The sequence below is a fragment of the Canis lupus genome, chromosome 9 (genome assembly GCF_003254725.2).
Source record: "Canis lupus dingo isolate Sandy chromosome 9, ASM325472v2, whole genome shotgun sequence".
Classification (NCBI taxonomy): domain Eukaryota; kingdom Metazoa; phylum Chordata; class Mammalia; order Carnivora; family Canidae; genus Canis; species Canis lupus.
This window is the reverse complement of record NC_064251.1, coordinates 27,781,132-27,803,307: the sequence shown is the minus strand read 5'-3', so window position 1 is coordinate 27,803,307 and position 22,176 is coordinate 27,781,132. Positions and strand designations below refer to the sequence as shown.

The window sequence follows — 22,176 nt, the reverse complement described above, 5'->3', positions numbered from 1 at the left end:
CTAAACAGCTGGGATAAATCAAAATGAGGTTGCTACTCACCGAGGTTGTGGACCTAAGCAATTCTCTCTCTTCTTTTAACTGTTCAACTAATTTCATCATTCCCTGGGCTTCTTCTACTTTTCCTTCAGATCCTAATTCTTCAATCTAAGGGAATAAAAAAAAAAAAAAAAAAAAGGCAAAGCGGTCAAGACTCCTTTCTAACCAACTATTCAAATATTTTTCTGTTCTTCCCCAAACTTCATTAGCCTTTCGAGTTGTTTTGGGTCTCTCGTTTGGTTTTGTTTATTGAAGTATCTTTGGGTTAAATCAATGCCCCCCTTTTTTTACAGCATTAATAAAGTATATTTGACATGCAATAACTACATATTTTAAGGTGCACAATCTGATAACTTTTGACAACCATGAAACTAACCCCTTCATCTAGATAATGAACACATGCATCACCCCAAATCTTTGTAGTACACCTCTTCCTTGAGCAACTACTGATCTGCTGTCACTATAGATGTTTCCCTTTTCTAGAATTTTATATAAATGGAATTATGGGAAAAAATGGAATTATGTACTTACTTCTTTTTTTTTTAAGTCTGGTTTCTTTCGCTCAGCCTAATTATCTTAAAATTTACCCTCAGTATTACATGTAGTTGATTTATTTTTATTAATGAGCACTCTTCTACTATACATCATAGCATTTATCCATTCACCTACTGACAAACATTTGAGCTGGTTCCAGTTTGGGGATTTTGCCAATTATGAACAAAGATGCTATGAACATTGATATACAAGTCTGTAAACATATGCTTTTGTTTCTTTTGGATCAATATCTAAGACTGGAATGATTCATGGTGGATCTTTTTTAACTTTTTAAGAAACCTACTCTTTTTCCAAAGTGGTTATGCCATCTTACATCCCACCAGCAGTGTAGGACTGTTCCAGTTTGCCCACATCTTCATTAACACTTGGAATGGTCTTTTTAATTTTAGCCATTCTGACAGAGATACAATAAATATCTCATTGTGGCTTTAATTTATATTTTCCTAAAGACTAATGACTTTGAGCATCTTTACATATATGTATTTGACAGCCCTTTATCTTCTTTGGGTAAGTGTCTATTCCAAATATTTTTGTTGTTCATGTACACAATTCTTACCTGTTGCAGGAGGACATCAATTTTATCTGTTAGAACCTGAATTTTTTCTTCATTTTTGCCTGTTGGGCCAGCTGCCTATTGAAGAGATAATAAAACGTATTATCATAAATAAAAAACAAATACTAGGCTCTCTGCATGAAGCCTACTTCTCCCTCTGCTTATGTCTCTGCCTCTCTCTCTGTGTCTCTCATGAATAAATAAATCTTTAAAAAAAAAAAGTTAAAATGTTGTGTCACAAGGATAGTAACCCAGTCACCTTCATTTTCTGGTACTCAATTACATATTTTATCAGTTGCTGATAATTAGGAGAAAAATCTAAATGAGTAGCAAAATGAGTATTACTAATAAAGACTGGAAAAAATGAGTTACTTTTAAGTTTATGTCATTCTAGAGCACAAATTATTGAACCTGACCACAAGTTTCAATACTAGGGAGGTCTCTGGGTCTCCAGAGAACAAAGACACTTTACAAAGACTACAAATTAATTTCATACTCACCCCAGAGGACTGCTGGTTTTGAGATAATGCCAAACGAGCATGGCCCCGTCTAATTCTACGTTCTACTTCTGCAAGTAAGCTCTGTAGGTATCGCAGAAAATCTCTCTCATAGCCAACCTTCATAAAACGAGAACTCTTCTCATACCTGGTTAAGAACAAACAGAATTTCTTTCTTTCTAAATCTTTATCCATTACAACTCACATATTCTATCTTAACTAGTCTTATATAGACTGTTGCATTTACTCTGAAGAGTAAACCGGGTGCATAAGAAGTCCATTTCTATTTTTCTTTTTTTAAGATTTTATTTATTCATGAGAGACAGAGAGAGAGGCAGAGACATAGGCAGAGGGGAGTAGCAGGCTCCATGCAGGAAGCTCACTGTGGGACTTGATCCCAGGACTCTGGGATCACTCCCTGAGCCAAAGGCAGATGCTCAACTGCTGAGCCACCCAGGCATCCCTAGAAATGGACTTCTTGGGCAGCCTGGGTGGCTTAGTGGTTTAGTGCTGCCTTCAGCCCAGCACGGGATCCTGGAGACCCAGGATCAAGTCCCGCGTTGGGCTCCCTGTGTCTCTCATGAATAAAATCTTAAAAAAAAAAAAAAAAAAAAAGTTCCATTTGTTCCATTTCTAGTCCCTTATCCAACTTCATAAAGGGAAGGCAGTACTTAGTATTATGTGTGGTTAAGAGCATGGATTTTATAATATGGAAAATCTAGGTGCTTGAACACCAGCTCTATCACAATACTGGATCTGTGACCCTAGCCCCAGGACAAGTTTTATTTCTAAAATCAGGACTGATAAAAAACAAATATGATACAGAAAAAAAGCTTAGCATTCAGCAGAACTTACACATATAATATGTACTCGTATGGTACATATTATTATGGTACTCATATTCAAAAATGATTGTATCACTTTTGTAACTATGACTTTCTACCACCCCACCTAATGAATAATAATCTCAGCAAGACATTCATTTTATACTAATTCTAGTTACTTCTTCAATCCTTGTCCCCTTTAAACCAAAGAACAGGGGTACCTAGGTGGCTCAGTGGTTGAGAGTCTGCCTTTGGGGATGCCTGGGTGGCTCAGCGGTTTAGTGCCTCCCTTTGTTTGGCCCGGGGCGTGATCCTGGAATCCCGGGATCAAGTCCTGCATCGGGCTCCCTGCATGGAGCCTGCTTCTCCCTCTGCCTGTGTTTCTGCCTCTCTCTGTGTGTCTCTCATGAATAAATAAATAAAATCTTTAAAAAACAAAACAAAAAAACAAAGAAACTACTAAGTAAGGGGAAATGACCAAAAAAGATAACTTACTGTTTTCGAAGGTTTTCATCATGAATTTTTTCACATGGACCTGGGGGGGGGGGGGGGGGGGGAAAAGAATGAGAAATATGATTGTAGAAGTTATTGGTGATGTTAACCTTTTCTCGCACCAAAACAAGAAGTTCAGAGAGAGAGAGAGAGAGAGAGAGAGAGAGAGAGAAAGACCCATTTTATCACAGAATGGTCTGTATTACCTAAATTGAGCCACAAAATAACGTGCCCTAGTAAACACATGAAAATTGTTCTCCTTAATCTTTAAGATCAGTATAATGGAGAGCAACTGTAATGTAAGAAAAGAGAAGAGGTAATGGGAGGAAAGAAATTGTACCCACTGTCACCTGAAAAAACCGTGATGAGGGTGAACCAATGGTCTACCACTCATCTTTTACTAATTTGGGGCATCCACAAATGAAGCCAAATAAGTACAAGGATGTTTGAGCCCTACTCCTTCCTATTTCCAGAAGGCAATTTCAGTCAATTTCATTCATGTCACCTATGCCTTCTGGAATATACTTCCACATTTCTAAACTATTCAGTTTTTTTCTTGGTTTATCCTAGACATCGAAATTTTATGTCAAAAAAGTTTTTAGATTAAATAAACACTTTATATTTTGACTGTGCCAAGTACTGTTACCCGCTGAGCCAAACAAAAGGGGCATTATGACGACTTAGGATATACTTCATATTTCTGTTGGAATTCTTTTCGTTTATTAGTTTTTTGTAATTCTGAACTCTTCTCAAACACTTTAAAGTCAGCTACAGAGATTCTCTCAAGATTCCAAATCTATCAGATAACCAGCTTCAGTTTTGCCCTGAGCTTTCTATTCTGCTTTGATCTGGTCTCTGTATTTTCTAAACTCACTAATAAGAGTTGTCATCCTGAGAGGTTCCTTTTCTGGTCTGTATTGGATGAAGTTTACTGGATCTCGTTTTTCTCCTTGGTTTTATACCCATGTGTTGGTGGAGTTTCCAGAGAAAAGAATCATGGGAGATTAATTTGTTGAGATCTTGCATGTCTGAAAATGCCTTTTTTCACTCTCATACTTTGAATGTTTGGCTATATAGCTAACCTAGGAATATTTTTTCGCTCAAAATCCTGAAGGTGTTTCTCCAAAGTCTTCAAGCTTCCAGTGTTGTTACTGACAAATCTGAGGCCATGCTGATTTATAATCCTATGTGTCCCTGTCCCACCCCCACCACCCTGAAATTTCAGTGGTATGTCTTGGGATGGATCATTTTTTATCCTTTGTGCTGAGCATTTGAAGGACACACTCAATCTAATGTCCTTCAGTATTGCAAAATTTTTAATGTCCTTCCTTCTGCTTTCTCTAGAACTCCTAATTAGTGTTGTACTAATAGAATTTCTTCAAATTTTAGTTTTTTTCTGTCGGATCACCCAATATTCCAGCAGATTTCTTTGATTTTATTCTCAAACTTTTACTCTGACTTTCAGACTCTTCAGTCCTATTTTCCAAGAGCTCTTTCTGGTTTTTCAAAAGTTCTCTTTTTATAATAACACCCTATTCCTGATATCCTCTCTTATTTCTCCAAAGATACTAAATTTAGTTGAGACTTAGTATCTTAGGGCACCTGGCTGGCTCAGTAGATAGAACATGCAACTCCTGATCTCAGGGCCAGGCGTTCCCATGTTGGGTATAGAGATTACTTTAAAAACAAAAAAATTCAGTTATCTTTTCTTCTACTTTCCCTATCATCTCTAATTCCACTAAACTCCCCCCTCCCCTGTTGATTTTGGCTAATCTATTGTTTGTAGGTTTCCTTCAAATGTCTAACTGGTATTCCTTGGCTGGCAAATCACTTCCAAAATCTAACTGGAAGTTGGTATGCACAGGCACGGTTTGTCAACTATAATGGGCTTTACCACAGGAAAATCAGCAGCAAAATTCTTTTAGATTCCCCAAGGGTCAGTACCTGTAGATCACTTCTCTGGAACTGTTCACTTTCTCTAAAGAATCCTCTTCTCTTCTGCCTGGGGAAAAACATCTGGCTGTATCCTTCTAGGAACAGGGCAGAGGAAGGGAATGGGAAAACCCCACTATTAAGAATATAGACTTAACTCTCTTAATAAGTCTCATTTTACTCATTACTGCCCTGTGCTGTGTCTGGAATCCCAATATCTAAATTCGTCCAGCCCTAATGGGCTTCTGATGCTCTAGAGCAAGCATCATGCTTAATGAATTAACTTCTCTTTTATTTTTCTAGAATGATACTAATTATGTACCATCCTTGGGAGAAGAAAATTCACTCAATTTTTTTTTCTTTCTGTGGTTCAGATGAACTACAGTCTCGGTCCAATTTCTATAGAAAAACACCCCCTAGTGTCTCCTCAGGGGCAAGGGTAGGAGAGGTAGAATCACCAGATGCACAGGTATTAAGAGTCCCTCCAAGGACATCTGGCACTGCCTTTTTAGTTGGGAGAGGTTTTTGGTTCTCACAGTTGAGAGGTATTATTGGCATCTAGTGGGGCCAGAAATGCTACTAAACGTCCTACAATGCACAGGACAGCCCCCCTAAAACAAAATTATCCAGTTCAAAATATCAAATGTCAAGGTTGAGAGATCCTAAACTAGACTAATTTTTCATTTTCAGCCCCATGATTCAACTCTGACTGCTATGGTACCTGGTGCCTCCAAATGCTGAGCCTGTCCAGGGTTCTGCTGATCAAACACTCACTTCCTTTTATTATCCCCTTCTGCAGGCTTTTAGAGTACAGGTTTCTCTGCTCTGTTGAATCTGCTGCTACTCTTCCATCCGCTTGTCATCTTCCAAAAAATGTGTTGATATCTCTAATGTTATCTCCTCTTCTGTTTATACCTTTTTCGTTTTTAAATTTTCATTTTAGTGGAGGGTTTTGGGAAGGAATGGAAATAGACACGTATGTTCACTTAAGCCACCATGTTTAACTAGACTGGCATTTATTAATACGTTCAAAAATCTAAGCCAGGAAGAAAATTATTTTATCAACAAACCTTATATACAAGAGAAAACTTTTCAAAATTTAAACAAAGTACTAGTTTTTATTTTACATCATACTTTGATAAAGGCTACACAGAAAATTCACTTACCAAGATCAGAACGAGTGTTTGTGAACAATTCCGCAGGACAAAAACCACAGAGATAATATTTACAAACCTAGTGAAGAAAAACAAAGGTACTTAACTTTTAAAAATTGTTCAGCTTTAGAAGTATATTGGAAAAGGGTGCCAAATTACTATTGTCTCATTTCTTAAGCTTTTATCTTTTAACCAAGTAAGAACGATTTCATTTGTTAAAAGACGTTAATTTAGGGACTTTCAAACTCCCAGATTTTAGTAAAAAATGTGCAGGATGGACAAAGAGTTACTAATACTTTCTACTATCTCCTTTTAATCACTGCTCTCCCCACATAGCAACAACAAATATGGAAAAGATACCCAGAGACCAAATTTTATTAAAATAAAAACAAAAAACCTACAGTTATTATTGTTCTAAACTTATTAAAGACCAGAACCAATTTACAGATTAGGATTTGGAAATCACTATCTAAATTACAAATAACAGGGGGATCCCTGGGTGGCTCAGCGGTTTAGTGCCTGCCTTTGGCCTGGGGTGTGATCCTGGAGTCCTGGGATCAAGTCCCACATCAGGCTCCCTGCATGGAGCCTGCTTCTCCCTCTGCCTGTGTCTCTGCACCTCTCTCTCTCTGTGTGTCTCTCATAAATAAACAGTTAAAAAAAACATTTATTTAGAGCAATCTGGATCAATATAAGATCCAGACTTCTTTTTTTTTTATATTTTATTTATTTATTCATGAGAGAGAGAAAGAAAGAGAGAGAGAGATACAGGCAGAGGGAGAAGCATGCTCCATGCAGGAAGCCTGACGTGGGACTCGATTCCGGGTCTCCAGGATCACGCCCTGGGCTGAAGGTGGCGCTAAACCACTGAGCCACCCGGGCTGCCCAAGATCCAGACTTCAACTAACTAACTACACTGTACTGGATATTGTCACATACACCAGCACTTTACTGAGCAACTCCTGATGGGCTCAGGCTCCTACAGTATGAGCAGACTATAATCAGGAAACCAACTTCTAATTCTCTCCATCAGTACTTTCGAAACTTCTTCAGATCCATCTCAAGACTGCTCTAGTTGATATTTAATTCTATATACTGGAAACCAAAAACTGTTCAGCACAATTCCAAAGTGTCTCTTTCTTATAATACTTCATTGTTGAGGATTGGATGTTAGGACTGGATGTTAAATTTGAAATTATATTCTTCCTTAAAGATCAACTCTTTTTTCTTTTTTAAAGCAATCTCCATGGGGAACCTGGCTGACTCAGTAGAACATGCAACCCTTGATCTCAGGGTTGTGAGTCTGAGCCTCATGTTGGGCATAGAAATTACTTTTAAATCACTGGGAGCAGAGATTACAAATCATCTCTACGCCCATTGTGTAGATCAAACCCACAACCTCAAGATCAAGAGTAGCATGCTCTAGTGACTGAGCCAATCAAGCACCCCAAGGGTCAACTGTTTCACACCTGAATATGGTTCCATAAACTGTGTCCAGAAGAATTAAGGTCGTAAAGAACAAAGATTCAAAAATCAGGGGTGCCCGGGTGGCTTATCGGCTCAGGTCATGATTTCAGGGTCCTAGGATGAAGCCCCACATCAGGTTCCCTGCTCAATAAGGAGTCTGCTTCTCCCTCCTCCTGCTTTCTCTCAAATAAATAAAATCTTAAAAAAAAAAAAAAGATTTAAAAATCATATCTAAACAACAGATTTAGTTTTATATTATTATCCTGTTATACATAGCCATATGTCAAGAGTATCTTTGTATCATTTTCTTTTCTTTAGCAGTTCTAAATACTGTTTTTTAAAATTATTCTTTGCAACGTAAACAGTATTCTTATAAATTATTAAAAAGATTCCTAAATGCCCAAATAGTTAATGTTCTTTCAAATTATTTCCAAACTTTCAGTGTCCATGTAACATTTAAAAATGCTATATACTGGGATGCCTGGGTGGCTCAGTGGTCAAGCGTCTGCCTTCGGCTCAGGGCAGGATCCTAGAGTCCTGGGATTGAGTCCCACATTGGGCTCCCTGCATGGAGCCTGCTTCTCTCTCTGCCTATGTCTCTGCCCCCCCCACCTCTGTCTCTCATGAATAAATAAAATCTTTAAAAATAAATTAGTTAAAAAAATTAAAAAATAAAAATGCTATATACTTTCCCAATTATCAAAAAGTCTGATTTGTTACACTTGGCATCCACATTAAGTGTATCACAATAAAATACCAATGCCAATACTCAATTTAAAAAATATTTAGGCATCTGTTTTATTTGAGGGAGGGAGGAAAGAGACAAGGTATGCCATTTATCTTTCAGACTATTAACCCTGGTTTCAAGGGCTCAAAAATTAACAAATTTCCAATAACTGTAATAATTACATATAAGAGTTTAGTAATAGCTACTGCCAGCATTTACAATTATTTACATCTAAAAATTGTATGGTAATATAATTTAAAATTAAATTTAGTATACAGCACTCATAAGTATGAAACTTTACTATTGTGCATCTTATTTTGATTTTATTGTTTTTTAATAGCGTTCCTATTTATCATAACTAATATAAGACTACTATTCCTTTGTTTAAACTGTGTCAATCTCTAGGATCCTCAAAAATGGCTCATCACGAAAACAAGAGGGGCACCCAGCTGACTCAGTCAGTGGAGCATGCAACTCTTGATCTTGGGGTTGTGAATTTGAGCCCCATGCTGGGTATAGAGATTACTTAAATAAATTTAAAAAAATAATAAAGTGGCCTTTAAGTGACAGTTTAACAAGTAAAAAATGGCACTTCAACAATCACTTAATACTATGTGCTAAAAACAATTCAGGAAATCCAAGAATGAGTAAGCCCCACTCCTCAAGATCAGTCTAATGAAGACAATCAAAAACAAAAAATACAATATACTAGAATATATATGCAACACCAGGTACAGAAGTGATTTTAGTCAGGAATGTCTGGTCATCAGGTGGTAAAGCCTGAACTGGTACTTAGATTCATAAGTAAAAAGACTGCAAGACATTCTAGTCATAAGGAAAACAAAAACAATATGTGAAAAAAGTAACAGTATGAAATGGGCATGGGTAAACATATACATAGACAACAAAGTGCAGAGTTTCAATCGGGGCTGACACCCACTGTGAACTACAGACTTTAACTCTGCCTTGGTTTCCTCATATTTAAAAAAGGAGACTATTTCACAGGAGATTATAACACTTTAAATTATATGTTGGTTATACTGGGAGAGACGGGCAATTTGTCTGATTTTTACAATACTACTTCAGTTACTTTTTAAAAAATGGTTTTAGGCACTATATACACCAGGTAAGACATGCCTGCCAGTGGGCTAACCAGGTGCTACTTACAACTTAGTCCGATCACCCCATGTGAGACCAGGGAGATCAACCATTTGACCTGCCCTAAAGCCATCTAGCTATTTACAGAATCCAGATTAGAACCCACTTTTCTAATCAGGTTCTATATGTTTTTTCCATTCTTCAACACTTCTTAAGATACTACTGTAAGCACATAAAAATGTTACTCTATTCATTAAACTCTAATTAGATTGCTTTTTTTTATTTAAGATTTTATTTATTTATCTGACAGCACAAGCAGGGGGAGCTGCAGAGGAAAAGGGAGAAGCAGGCTCTCAGCTGAGCAGGGAGCCCGATGTGGGGCTTGATCCCATGACCCTGGGATCATGATGACTTGAGCCAAAGGCAGACACTTAATCAACTGAACCACCCAGGCACCCCTAGACTGCCTCTTTTAACCTACCCCACGGACTAAGGATCTCTCTCTCTCTTTTTTTTTTTTTTAAGATTTTTATTTATTTATTCATGAGAGACCCAGAGAGAGAGAGAGAGAGAGAGGCAGAGACATAAGCAGGTTCCATGCAGGGAGCCCGATATGCGACTGGATCCCGGGACCCCAGGATCACACCCTGGGCCAAAGGCAGGCATTTAACCACTGAGCCACCCAGACATCCCACTAAGATCTTTTTTTTTTAAGATTTTATTTATATACTAAATTTATTTATTTATCTATCTATCTATTTATTTATTTATTAAATATATATTTATTTATTTATTCATGAGACACACACACACACACAGAGGCAGACACAGGCAGAGGGAGAAGCAGGCTCCATGAAGGGAGCCCCATGTGGGACTCAATCCTGGGTCCCCAGGATCACGCCCTGGGTCGAAGGTGGCGCTAAACCGCTGAGCCACCCAGGGATCTCCCACTAAGATCTTTAACTAAAAATACTAACAATCTTTTAGTCAGCAAGTCTTCACTAAATATCCATCATGGAGTTAACAATCGGATAACCAAGGTGGAAGGGGTAATAGGTACCAAGGGAGTGGGATAGCCAAGATTCTTGTCATTTATCTCCTGATAAATCTAAGGTAGCACCACTGATGAGAAGAGTTCAATCTCAATATCATCCTTTAGTGAATTTACTACCAGTGAAGAAAAAAAAAATTAAGGAAAGTTTCTTTTTAAGTTTGTTTTTTTTTTTTTTTTACGTAATCTCTACACCCGATGTGAGGCTCAAACTCACAACCCCGAGATCCCAAGATCAAGAGTCACACATTCTACAAACTAGTCAGGTACCCCAACTAAGGTAGATTTCTATGCACCAACAAGGAAAGATGCCACAATAAAAATGAAAATTGTTAAACGTTTATGTATTACATAATATTATATTGAGCTACCTATAGCTTTCACGTATATATACATACATATATACCCACACACACACATATATACTTAGGTATATGTCTGTAAGTTATTAGGACAGGCTCAGACACATACCATTTTTTTAAGTTTTCCAAGGGAATTTGTCATTGGGAGGGGATTCTACTTTTTAAAATTAAAATGTTACTTTAAAAAAAAAAGTCACTTACAATAAATTCCACTTTATTTTTTTTAAGATTCTTTTTTAAAAAATTCATTTAAGTAATCTCTACACCCAGCATGGGGCAGTTTATTTCTAAGTTAAATTTTAATTTTTCACAGTAAGCATGTCTCCTCTGGTGAAAAATAATTTTAGGGGTGCCTGCTTCTCCCGCTCCTGCTGCCCCCCCCCCACTTGTGCTCTCTGGCTCTCACTATCAAATAAATAAAATCTTTAAAAGTAATAATAATTTTAATGATGCTAAACTCAAAGGAAAACATAATAAAATCAATCCCCTCCCAATACATTAATGGAATCAATATTATTTAATGTAAAGAGGACTTAACACACACTGGAAAACTTAAGCAAGCATAAGTAACTCAGAAAACTCAGAATATTGCTGAGACTTCCACCGTAACAAACCTTTTTTTTTTTTTTTTAAAAGCATTTACTCTTCAATTCTTCAAGGCACAATCCATTCTGGTCATCGATTTAGACCACTTCTGATGACAAAAGTACCTCAAGAATACCTTATTGATCTTTTATATACATTTGTAACAGATGAAAAACAAATCAGACTGCAAATTCTTTTAAAGCCTAAGCCATGTACCAATTTTTGGTCCAAATTGTATAGGATAATTAAACTTAAATTGCATTCTATTAACCAATATAAGTATATTTCTGTAAGCACAGTTACACTGAAATGTTTTAAAAATAAGAAAAACATTGATTTTTGTCTTTCTACACCCACCTGAATCAAACAGTTCTCCCTTGAGCTAATCAAATATTTTCAATGCCGCCTGCATTATTTTTGTTAAAGTGCTTTCCCAAGTCAGTTGAATTCCTAGTTGTTTCTCACCCAACAGTCAGGCCAGATAGTTGTTATTTACAGATCGTAAAGCCTTCAAATCATTAAAGGACATACAAATGTCTTTACAACTGTAATACGCTCTAACAGAACTATAATACAGGCCCCTAGCTAAAATACTGTCTGTGAATGTCTTTGAGAGCTTCTCTGGTATTCTATGTTACTAACAATCATGGATACATTTTTGGTTCCATGAGATAACAAGTTCCATTTTATAAACAAATCATCAACAGAAAATATTTATTCAATTTCTACTTCAGGTTATCTAAAAATTCATCATGTTTACAACAGTCAATCTGATATTCAACCTCCTGCTTAGAAGTCTTCAATTGTTTCCCAATGTAATTTAGTCGTTCCAACTTTGAACAAGGCTTATAAAAAGCACTCAAACACAGATTCCTGACCATCTATCCACACGTCCTCTCCCCCAACAAAAACAAACAATGACTCCGTTGTAACACTATTCAATTTTTCAGGCCTAAGATTTTCTCCAGCCTCTAGTAACATCTGTCTTCTCTCCCATTCCCTGGGGTCATTCCTACCAATCCTTCAGGTCCCAGTACTTAAGGGTCACTGTAAGAGGCCTTTTCCCAAGTACATACACCAGTCTAGATTATTAGATGCCCCTCTAATGTGTGCTTTTCTAGACCCTATACAGGTCCTACTGTGGCATGTGCCACATTGTTTTACAAAAGCACGTTTACTCCTTTATATCTGCCACCAGATTGACGATGCTCTTAAGCCAAATGCCTATCTATGTTATTATAGTGCTACATTTTCGTTGAATAAACGAATACAATAAATTTCCCCAAGTTACAACTAAGAAATGATGAGAAAACCGGGGGGCACCTGGATGCTACAAGTCAGTTAAAGCAGCCGACTCTTGGTTTCTGCTCAGGTGGTGATCTCAGTGTCAGGAGATGGAGCCCCGTGACCCCCTGTCACAGAGTCTACTTAAGAGTCTCCCTCCATCCCTCCCCTCCAAACAAATCTTAAAAAAAGAGAAATGATGAAAAAATTAAACATATTTCATAAAACAATGAAGCACTATTATTACTAACTTAAGCTACTCTCTCCCTTTGTGAAGAAATCAACTCTAATGACACACATTTTTCTTAAAGGAATCAGACAAATATTAAAGAAATACCTTAATATTTTCAATGTGATGATAGTATTGTGGTTATGCCTTCTTGAAATCCGTGTATTTTAGAGATGTATGATGATGTCTTTAAAGCTTAAATGATAGATTTGCTTCAAAAAAGGAAAGGATAAGGAATATAGAGACAATACTGGCAATGTGTTGATAATGTTGCATTGGGTATGGTTACATAGAGAATTCATTATAATATTCACTCTACTTTTGTATGTTTTGGGAAGAAAAAGCAAACAACAGTTACATACACATACAACACATAGACTGCTGCCAATTTGAAGAAGCCCAACACTTAACATGTACTACAGAATACGACCAGAAATGCCTACATTTCTGACAGAATATTTTGGTGACTCTGAATTAAATCTATCGAAATACTTAGATGTCATGCACTATAATTACCAATTTTTGTTTTCAAAGTTTACAAGTAAAAATGTGGACAGAGCGTTAGCTTTTCTTTTCCAAAAAGTTTTCAGTGTCAATGAAAATATTTGTTAACATCCTGAAGATTTTAGAAAAGAACATTTAGTTCAATTACCTTCCTAAATTATTAAATCTTCACCAAACAGGGGGGGGGGCATACTTGAATTTGATAAATTATAAAAGAAATCTCATTTTGGATATTATCAAAATCAGAGGTAAGTCAACAGTTAAATAATTTCATTTCTGGGTTGAGACTCACAATGTAAAAACCTCTTTTTGAAGTACAAAGTTCCTGTTATATTATGTATTATACAAAAGATAATGAAAATTCTATACCAAACTTTAAAGTCCCCTGCAGGGCAGCCCTGGTGGCAGTTTAGCGCTGCCTGCAGCCCCGGGATCGAGTCCCACATCAGGCTTCCTGCATGGAGCCTGCTTCTCCTTCTGCCTGTGTCTCTGCCCCTCTCTCGCTCTCTCTGAATGAATAAATAAATCTTTAAAATTAAATAGATAAATAAATCCCCTGCAAAGAATTAAAAATAGGGGGCACCTGGGTGGCTCAGTGGGTTAAGTGTCCAATTCTTGATTTTAGCTCAGGTCAAGATCTTAGGGTCGTGAGACAGAGTTCTGTGCTGCGCTCAGTGCTGGGCATGGAACCTGCTTAAGATTCTCTCTCCCCTCCTCTGCCCCTCCCTCCTCTCATAAATAATTTTTTGAGGGAGAAATTCCCTACAGTCTATTCAGCTAACGTGAAAGCTATTTATTCATGCCTTCTCTGGCAAACACTGAAATATCCCCAAGTGGACACTAACTGAAAGGTACTCACAATAGGTAGTTAAAAATCACATGCTTTCTTCGTTGCTGTGGACAGAGCAAATAAACTGCTTTATGCAAAAATATTAATCTCAAGGAAATGTAAAATATTAATAAACAAGGCAGTAAGATATATGAATGAATCCTTGCAATAGTATTAAAAGTAATTTGACTTTAAGGGCAGCTGCTTTCGGCCCAGAGCGTGATCCTGGAGACCGGGGATCAAGTCCCACGTCAGGCTCCCTGCATGGAGCTTGCTTCTCCCTCTGCCTGTGTCTCTGCCTCTCTCCCTCCCTGTGTCTCATGGACAGATAAACAAAACCTTAAAAAATAAAATAAAAGTAATTTGACTTTAGCTGAAAACTTCCTCTCAAATCTGGCTGGAAAGGCCTGTAAAACCCCAGTAAAGCACTTTCCAAGATTCAACCGGGATAGTGGTTCCGTATATACACCATTACAAACAAAGGAAAAATCAATAATTAGCATCACCGAAGCATCCTTCACTTAAAATGAAGCCTCAAGTGCTACTAGCTCACAACTAAAAACCCAGGTGTGTCAGGAAACTGTAGTGCACATGCTTTAGAATGCATAAGAGGCCATTTAAAGAAAATCCTCATTTCCGGAGCTTTCCCTCAGACCTACAGATCATAATCTCTTATGGATGAGGTACAGAAATCTGCATTTAAAACAAATTCCACAAGTCAGTCACAGACTTCCAAGAAGTACCTTTACCACTAAGGTAAAGTTTCCATTTCAATTGTTAAACAAAAGAACTCCACCCAGCCGAAATAGCTTTTCCCATCTAGTGCAAATGTAGCAAGGAAATTTTTCAAGATTAGAATAGGAATGTAAAAATATTTAGTAATATCAGGTTGCAGTGATTCTGAAACCTTTACGGTATATGCTAGGGTTGTCCATTCCTCCAGGATTTTACCACTAACAACCAACAGCATAAGACTATGCAAATAACCCGGAAATGATGCCGTGAGCTTCCACAGCTTTATTATACCCTGGAGTCACTCAGTCATAGTTAGACTAGGCCATGTGCTTTGTTCCAGGTCAACACCAACCTCCTCCCGCCACCCCACCCTCACCCCTACAGACGTGAATCTGAAATCGGTAATTGATTTTTTCAAATACTTGAATAGAGAATGAAGTGCAACCTACCATTAAAGGCATAAGAGAAGGACTGTAGCTGAAACGATCTAAGACCAAGTTGCTATTCCACAGCTCCACCACTAACTATAAACCCAGGTATAGAAAGCAATGTGGCAGTAAAATACAATCAGGAAAATAAAGTTTCTCCACAACACGTGTTCAAAACCAAGGAGGCATAGATGTTAGACTACTTCAATTGATGACCAGGCAATCAAAAGCAATTTTCTCTTTAATCCAAATGTCCTAAATTATAATGTTCTTTTCTTTGCAAGGCAAGATGGAAAGATTCCTAAGTAGTAAAAAAACAAAACAAAACAAGACACCTGACTTCATTCTGACAAATGCCTAGAAAGAGGGTCAAAACAAGCAACAAAGTTACTCATCTTCCTATTTTAACAAGCAGGGAGAAAAACCCAATGTCAAAAAACAAAAAAACAAACAAAAAAAAACCAACAGGAAAGAAAGGCAGGCAGGCTTTCCAAAGCTTCCCCTCTTGAGGTCAGTGACAGATGTGTGAATTTGACCGCACACAATAAATTCTACCATAATCCTTCACGCTACTCTGGAATCAAGCAACACTCCAATACAACTTTAGCCACTATTTGTTAAGACACGGAAAGGACTCATGTAGCATCTGCTTATTTTCCTGCATTGCAAAAGAGAAATTTTACTCTGACCAAAACCTACATTACAAAAAAAAGAGTAAGCAACTAGCCTTTTAAAAAAGCCTATCTGTAGTATATATATTTTGATTAGTAACTGCCTTTAAATTACCATGTTGTTTGATTATAACCGCAAGCTAAATAAAATAAAAAATCTACGCCTGTTCTTCAAGTTGAGACTTCACATAAACATAACGCTCCATATTCAAAACACTTGAAATACACTGGCATCCGCAGAGAGTCAGTTCGACAGAATTGTGGAAGGTGAACAAGACTACAAATATTGGGTTTAGTTCTGCCACTTAACTTGCCAAGAGACCTTGGGCAGCCTCTCAAGTCTCACCTGTGAAACCGGGTTTCTATTTACCCCTATTCAAAAGGTAAAGAAGGACCAAGTGAGTTTTGCTCTATCCAAGTATAACGAACACTTTTGTTAGTTTCAGGTGTACAATACAGTGATTCAACAATTCTTACGTTTCTCAGTGCTCATCAAGATACGTGTACTCTTATCAAAGGAGTGTTTTACGTGAAAGAAAAAACCCTTGACATCCATCTACATGAAGGGCTTCCTAAAACGTCCTGCACACCTCCCCCTCTCCCCCGACAGTATCTGTAAAATCATCACGGGAAACCTTACCTTCACGTTCCATGACCTCTTAAAAATCTAAATTTCCTCACAGAAGCGTCGAAATCGAACCATTACTGAAGGGATAAATAGGGTGCCGCGATTTTTTACAAGCAACCCTGGCCAGAAATTTCGCTCTCAATACGACGCTCCACCCAAATAACGGAAGAATTTGTCTTTTTTCCCCCCCTGTTTCATAACGAGGCGAAAACTCTAAAGCCTCTAAAATGTAATAAATTCCTTTCCCGCGTTTCCCTGCCTCGTTAAGGTGCTCTTCGAGCGTGCCAGGGGCCCTCCTGGACTTCCCCCAACACTAAAACAACAACAACAACAAATCATCCTCATCCCCGGACCCGGGCGGGCTCCTCCCTCGCCGCCACAGGATCAGACAGTCGACCCCGCGCGGCCCGCGCCCCACACCGCGCCGCCGCCGGCCAGGCCCCAGCCCGCGCCGCTCCCCTCCCCCACGGCGCCCGGGCACAGACCCAAGGCCCGCGGGACTTACACTCTCGTGGTCCCACCGCACGTTGCTGCGCTTCTCGTCCGGGGCGAGGTTTCGGTCCCGGCCCATTAACTCATCCAACAGTTGCGCGGCCGAAATCATGGTGCTGTTCTCGGGCGGCTGCTCCCACCAGCCCTGGCACCCGCCAAAGGAAACGCCGGCGACACGGCCGCCAACCCCTTCAGCCCGCTCGCAGGCCCAAAAGCCTCCTCTAATGAGGAGCCGATAAGACAAAATGGCCGCCGCGCGGGCGCCTTCCCAGCATGCCGTGCGCGCGCGTGCGCCCGCGGGGACACGCCCAGGTCTGGGAGGTGAGCTCGAGCCCCGCTTCCGCCGGCCCGGGGGCGGGGCCTGTCGCCGCCGGGCTGGGATCCCGCCCCTGCTGGGTGGCGCCGCCCTCCTCCGCGCTGGGCTGCGCCGAGGGCCGCGCGGTTCCGTGACGCTGCGCGCCTGCCTCGCCCGGAGCGGGCCGTGTCCGCGTTCTTTCACGCGGGGCGATGCGAGCGTCCGTGTTGAGATGAAGAAAGGGGGTAGTAGCCTTCGGTACCCCGCGGTGCAGTCGGTACCGTGTCCCAGGGGAGGAAGCTGAAGCTCGTGTGCACACTCCTGTGTCTGATCACGCCTCCTCCCCTGCCGGGCGCTCCTCCCCTCCCAGGTCCCCTGATTCACTGGGTGGGAGATGGAGCGGGAAGAGAGAGATCCTTTTTTTTTTTTCTTTCTTTTTTTGTACTTATTCGAATTAATCGAGTTTTTTGTCTAACATTTTATTTATTAATGACAGACCCCGAGAGAGAGGCGGAGACACAGGCAGGGAGGGAGAAGCAGGCTCCCTCTGGGGAGCCCGATGCGGGACTCGATCCCGGGACCCTGGGACCACGACCTGCGCCAAACGCAGACGCTCAACCGCTGAGCCACCCAGTTTGTTTTTCAGCTATTCATCTGTTGAACAATTGAGTATTTACCGTGTGCCAGGTAAGCCCTTGAAGGTTGAAGCTAAGTCCTTGCGCCCCAGACCTTAAGGATTCTTGACGGAGACAGTCGGTAAAGAAAATGAAATCTATCCATATAAATTGTGGTTAAGTTCTCCATCACAGTGAAGGGTATGGACTCTAAAGCCAGATCAGCCTGCTTTGGGGATAATCCTGGCTCTGCCTCTCTGTGCCTTCTTTTTCCCATCTAGAAAATGGAACTTACAATAGTGGCCCCGATAAAAAGAAATAACAGGGCCCAGATTGAAGTCACTGTTGAAAAAACCCCACTACAGGGACGCCTGGGTGGCTCAGCGGTTGAGCGTCTGCCTTCAGCCCAGGGCGTGATCGTGGAGACCCGGGATCCAGTCCCACGTCGGGCTCCCGGTGCATGGAGCCTGCTTCTCCCTCTGCCTGTGTCTCTGCCTCTCTGTGTCTCTCATGAATAAATAAAATCTTAGAAGAAAAAAAAAGACACCCCCCCCCATTACGACTTAATATGTAACCTAATTGCAGTTTTAGCCTCTCCCAGGAGAATTTAAACCAGTAAATCGCCTGCCTTTGGCCCAGGGCGAATCCCACGTTGAGCTCCCGGCGCATGGAGCCTGCTTCTCCCTCTGCCTGTGTCTCTGTCTCTCTCTCTCTCTCTCTCTGTGTGACTATCATAAATAAATAAAAATTTAAAAAATAAAAAAATAAATAAACCAGTAAATATGGGGGCACCTGGGTGGTTCATGGTTGAGCATCTGCCTTTGGTTCAGGGTCTGCCTTTGGCTCAGGTGGTGATCCCAAGTCCTGGGATCAGTCCCGCATCAGAGTCCCCACGGAGAGCCTGCTTCTCCCTCTATGTCTCTGCCTCTCTCTGTGTCTTTCATGAATAAATAAAATGTTTTTAAAAATAAACCAATAAATCTGGAATTTCCTGATCGGCACTAGTGAGGTAACCTTGCCTGAAACAGTCCAGTCTTAACTTCTTTGTCCCATCATTCTTCTACCTACAAAATCCTTTCATTTTGTATAGCACCCCAGAGTTGTCTACTTGCTGGATGGGAGTTTACTAGTTAAAAAAAATTTTTTTAACAGTCCCCTGCACAGGGTGTTATTGTGAAGATTAAATTAATTGATACAATGTATGGCATGTAGAACAGGCCCAACATATTTTAAGTTCATTTAATCATTTGTTATAATAAGAGGGGGAAAACAGGGTTCTGTTGAAGTGTAACAGAGAGGACTCTGGAAATTACTTTAGACCTAAAAGAAGGATTCAACCAAGCAAAGTGAAGAGAAAAGAATTCAAGGCAGGGAGAGTAGCATATATGAAGGCCATGTCCTATGAAACAGTGTTCATCGTTATTTCATACATAAGACTACAGGTCCTGGGTATGCAGGATGCCTGTTAGATGGCCTGAGGATGCCAAACATTCAAGAGACTGCTTTTGACTTAGGTAGAGAAGGAACCAGCAAAAGATACTGTGAAAGGGAAGCTGAAGAGGTAAAAGGAAAATCTGAAGACCATAGAGTCAGGGATGGCAAAACAAATAAACAACAAAAATAGAAATTGTTTTGGGGATCCCTGGGTGGCTCAGTGGTTTTGTGCTGCCTTCAGCTCAGGGTGTGACCCTGGAGTGTCAGGATCGAGTCCCACATCAGGCTCCCTGCATGGAGCCTGCTTCTCCTTCTGCCTGTGTCTCTGCCTCTCTCTGTCTTTCATGAATAAATAAATAAATAAAATCTTAAAAAAAAAAAAAAAAAAAAAAACCTGTTTCAAGAAGATTGCAGAAAACTGTAGAAGGTCTAGTATGAAAAGACCCAAAGTATCCATTGGCTCTTAGAGTCAGAAGCCAGATTGGAGGGGCGCCTGGGTGACTAGTTCAGCTCAGGTCATGATCCGGGGGGCCTGGGATTGAGCCCTCCTTTTGGGCTCCCTGCACAGTGGGGAGTCTGCTTCTCCCTCTCCCTTTGCCCCTCCACCTCATTCATGCTCTATCACTCTCTCTCTCTCTCTCTCAAATAAAATCTAGAAAAAAAAGAAGAAGAAGCTAGATTGGAATGGATTGGAGAATGAAAGGGGAATTGGGAAATTAAATGGTGATTGGACAACTCATCTTAAGAAGGGAAGGAGTGTGGGGATCCCTGGGTGGCTCAGCGGTTTGGCACCTGCCTTCAGCCCAGGGTGTGGTCCTGGAGTCCCACATCGGGCTCCCTGCATGGAGCCTGCTTCTCCCTCTGCCTGTGTCTTTGTCTCTCTCTCTCTCTCTCTCTCTCTCTGTGTGTGTGTGTGTGTGTGGTGTGTGTGTCTCATGAATAAATGAATAAAATCTTAAAAAAAAAAAAAAAAAGGAAAGGACTGAGGGGCACCTGGGTGGCTCCATCAGTTAAGTGCCTGACTATTTCAGCTCAGGTCATGATTTCAGGGCTTACCTGAGATTACGGTCATAAAATTGGAGACTTGAGTTGGGCTCTGAGCTGAGTGGGGAGTTTGCTTGAGATTTCTCCTTTTCTATGTGCTCGTTCTCTCTCTCTCTCTAAAATAAATCATTAAAAAATAGAAAAGAAGGGAAGGAATGAAATGGGATGAAAACTAAAATGAGGTATGGGTCAAAGGAAGCTTTTTCTTTTTAAGATCTTATTTATTTATTTGACACACAGACAGAGAGGGCACAAATAGGCAGACTGGCAGGCAGAGGGAGAGGGAGAAGCAGGCTCCTCACTAAGAAGAGAGCCTGATGCAGGTTAAAATCCCAGGAGCCTGGGATCATGACCTTGGGCAAAGGTAGACACTTAACCAACCAACAGAGCCACCCAGGTGCCTCAAGGGAGGCTTTTGTTTAATGGGAAATTAGGATATGCTTAATGTCAGAGGAACAGGTGGAAGATGAAAGGTGTAAGGTGGTTATTTTTCAAGTTTTATTTTTATTTAAGTAATCTCTACATCCAGTGTGGGGCTTGAACTCTCAACCCTGAGATCCAAGAGTCACATGCTTTTTCAACTGAGCCAGCTGGGTGCCCCAAAAGTTGTAAGTTTTTAAGAAGGTGGTAGTAGAGCTCCTTTGTCTGCCTGATGGGATGCTGCCCGATTCATGAGTCATTTAATAAAGCCGATTAGATCTTCAAATTTATTTTTTTAATATTTTATTTATTTATTAGAGAGAGCACGAACAAGGGGAGGAGCAAAGGGAAAGGGAGAAGCAGCCTTCTCTCTGAGCAGGATCCCAGAACCCTGAGATCACATACAACCTGAGCTGAAGGCAGATACTCAACTGACTGAGCCACCCAGGCGCCCCAGATCTTCAAACATAGAAAAGAAGGATGGAAGGGTGATCTGGCTGCAACATCTGTCACCGCATTGATTGCCAGGGTTGATTGCCAGCTGATCTGGCCGGCTAGGTGGGTGTTACCTATCTGCCTAACCCTCACCACTCCTTGTGCATCTCCCCACCCTCAAAAGTTAAAAGCTTGGTCAAAGAGGACAGCCTTCCCCAATAGAGGAGGACCATGTTTCTGTCAAAGTTATATGAGTAGAGGGATGCCTGAGTGGCTCAGAGTTTGAGCATCTGCCTTTGGCTCAGGGCGTGATCCTGGGATCCAGAATCAAGTCCTACATCAGGCTCCCTGCACGGAACCTGCTTCTCCCTCTGCCTGTGTCTCTGCCTCTCTCTCTCTGTGTCTCTCATGAATAAATAAATCTTTAAAAAAAAGATAAAGGTTTTATGAGTAGCTGTGCTCCCCTGTTGGAAACTCCCAAGCAAGTTCTCAAGGTCCATTTGTAGGAGAACATAGGGTAGTCAAGCTTTATTATTATTATTTTATTATTATTATTTAAGATTTTAATTATTTGAGAGAGGGAAGGAGAGAGTACAAGCAGGAGGGGCAGAGGGAGGGGGAGAAGCAGGCTCCCTGCTCTGCAGGGAGCCCGATGCAGGGCTTAATACCCAGATGCCGAGATCATGACCTGAGCTGAAGGCAGATGCTTAACCGACTGAGTCACCCAGGTGCCCCAAGCTTTATTATTTTTTAAAAAGGAAAAATAAAAAAGAAGAGGAGGAAGAAGAAGATAATGGTTG

The 22,176-nt window shown here is 40.3% G+C and overlaps 1 protein-coding gene and 1 long non-coding RNA gene across 32 annotated transcripts in view; one reads left to right on the top strand and one right to left on the bottom strand.

Annotated features, from left to right (window-relative positions):
• Positions 1-17,433, bottom strand: part of LUC7L3 (LUC7 like 3 pre-mRNA splicing factor) — a 30,395-nt gene extending 12,962 nt beyond the window's left edge. For 21 of the 31 annotated variants that reach the window (XR_004818646.2, XR_004818645.2, XR_004818644.2 and 18 more), the window contains exons 1-6: positions 17,148-17,433; positions 6,057-6,123; positions 2,962-3,001; positions 1,646-1,790; positions 1,149-1,223; positions 41-145 (exon numbers count right to left, since the gene is read on the bottom strand). Coding sequence is in view for 20 of the 31 variants with exons in the window: in XM_035720624.2 (XP_035576517.1) it covers positions 41-145; positions 1,149-1,223; positions 1,646-1,790; positions 2,962-3,001; positions 6,057-6,123; positions 17,148-17,246 (531 nt within the window). In the remaining 11 variants the exon portion in view is untranslated. Of the gene's footprint in view, positions 1-40; positions 146-1,148; positions 1,224-1,645; positions 1,791-2,961; positions 3,002-4,902; positions 4,989-5,611; positions 5,806-6,056; positions 6,124-12,955; positions 12,973-16,491; positions 16,510-16,654; positions 16,672-17,147 lie in introns of those variants that run through there. The other 10 variants (XM_025440040.3, XM_049114076.1, XM_035720627.1 and 7 more) reach the window with 10 other exon arrangements.
• A 109-nt stretch (positions 17,434-17,542) lies between these two features.
• Positions 17,543-21,886, top strand: LOC112655127 (uncharacterized). Its single transcript, XR_007412900.1, has 3 exons — positions 17,543-17,799; positions 17,926-18,116; positions 21,260-21,886. It is a non-coding gene; the product is annotated as an uncharacterized LOC112655127 (long non-coding RNA).
• Positions 21,887-22,176: the final 290 nt, after the last annotated feature.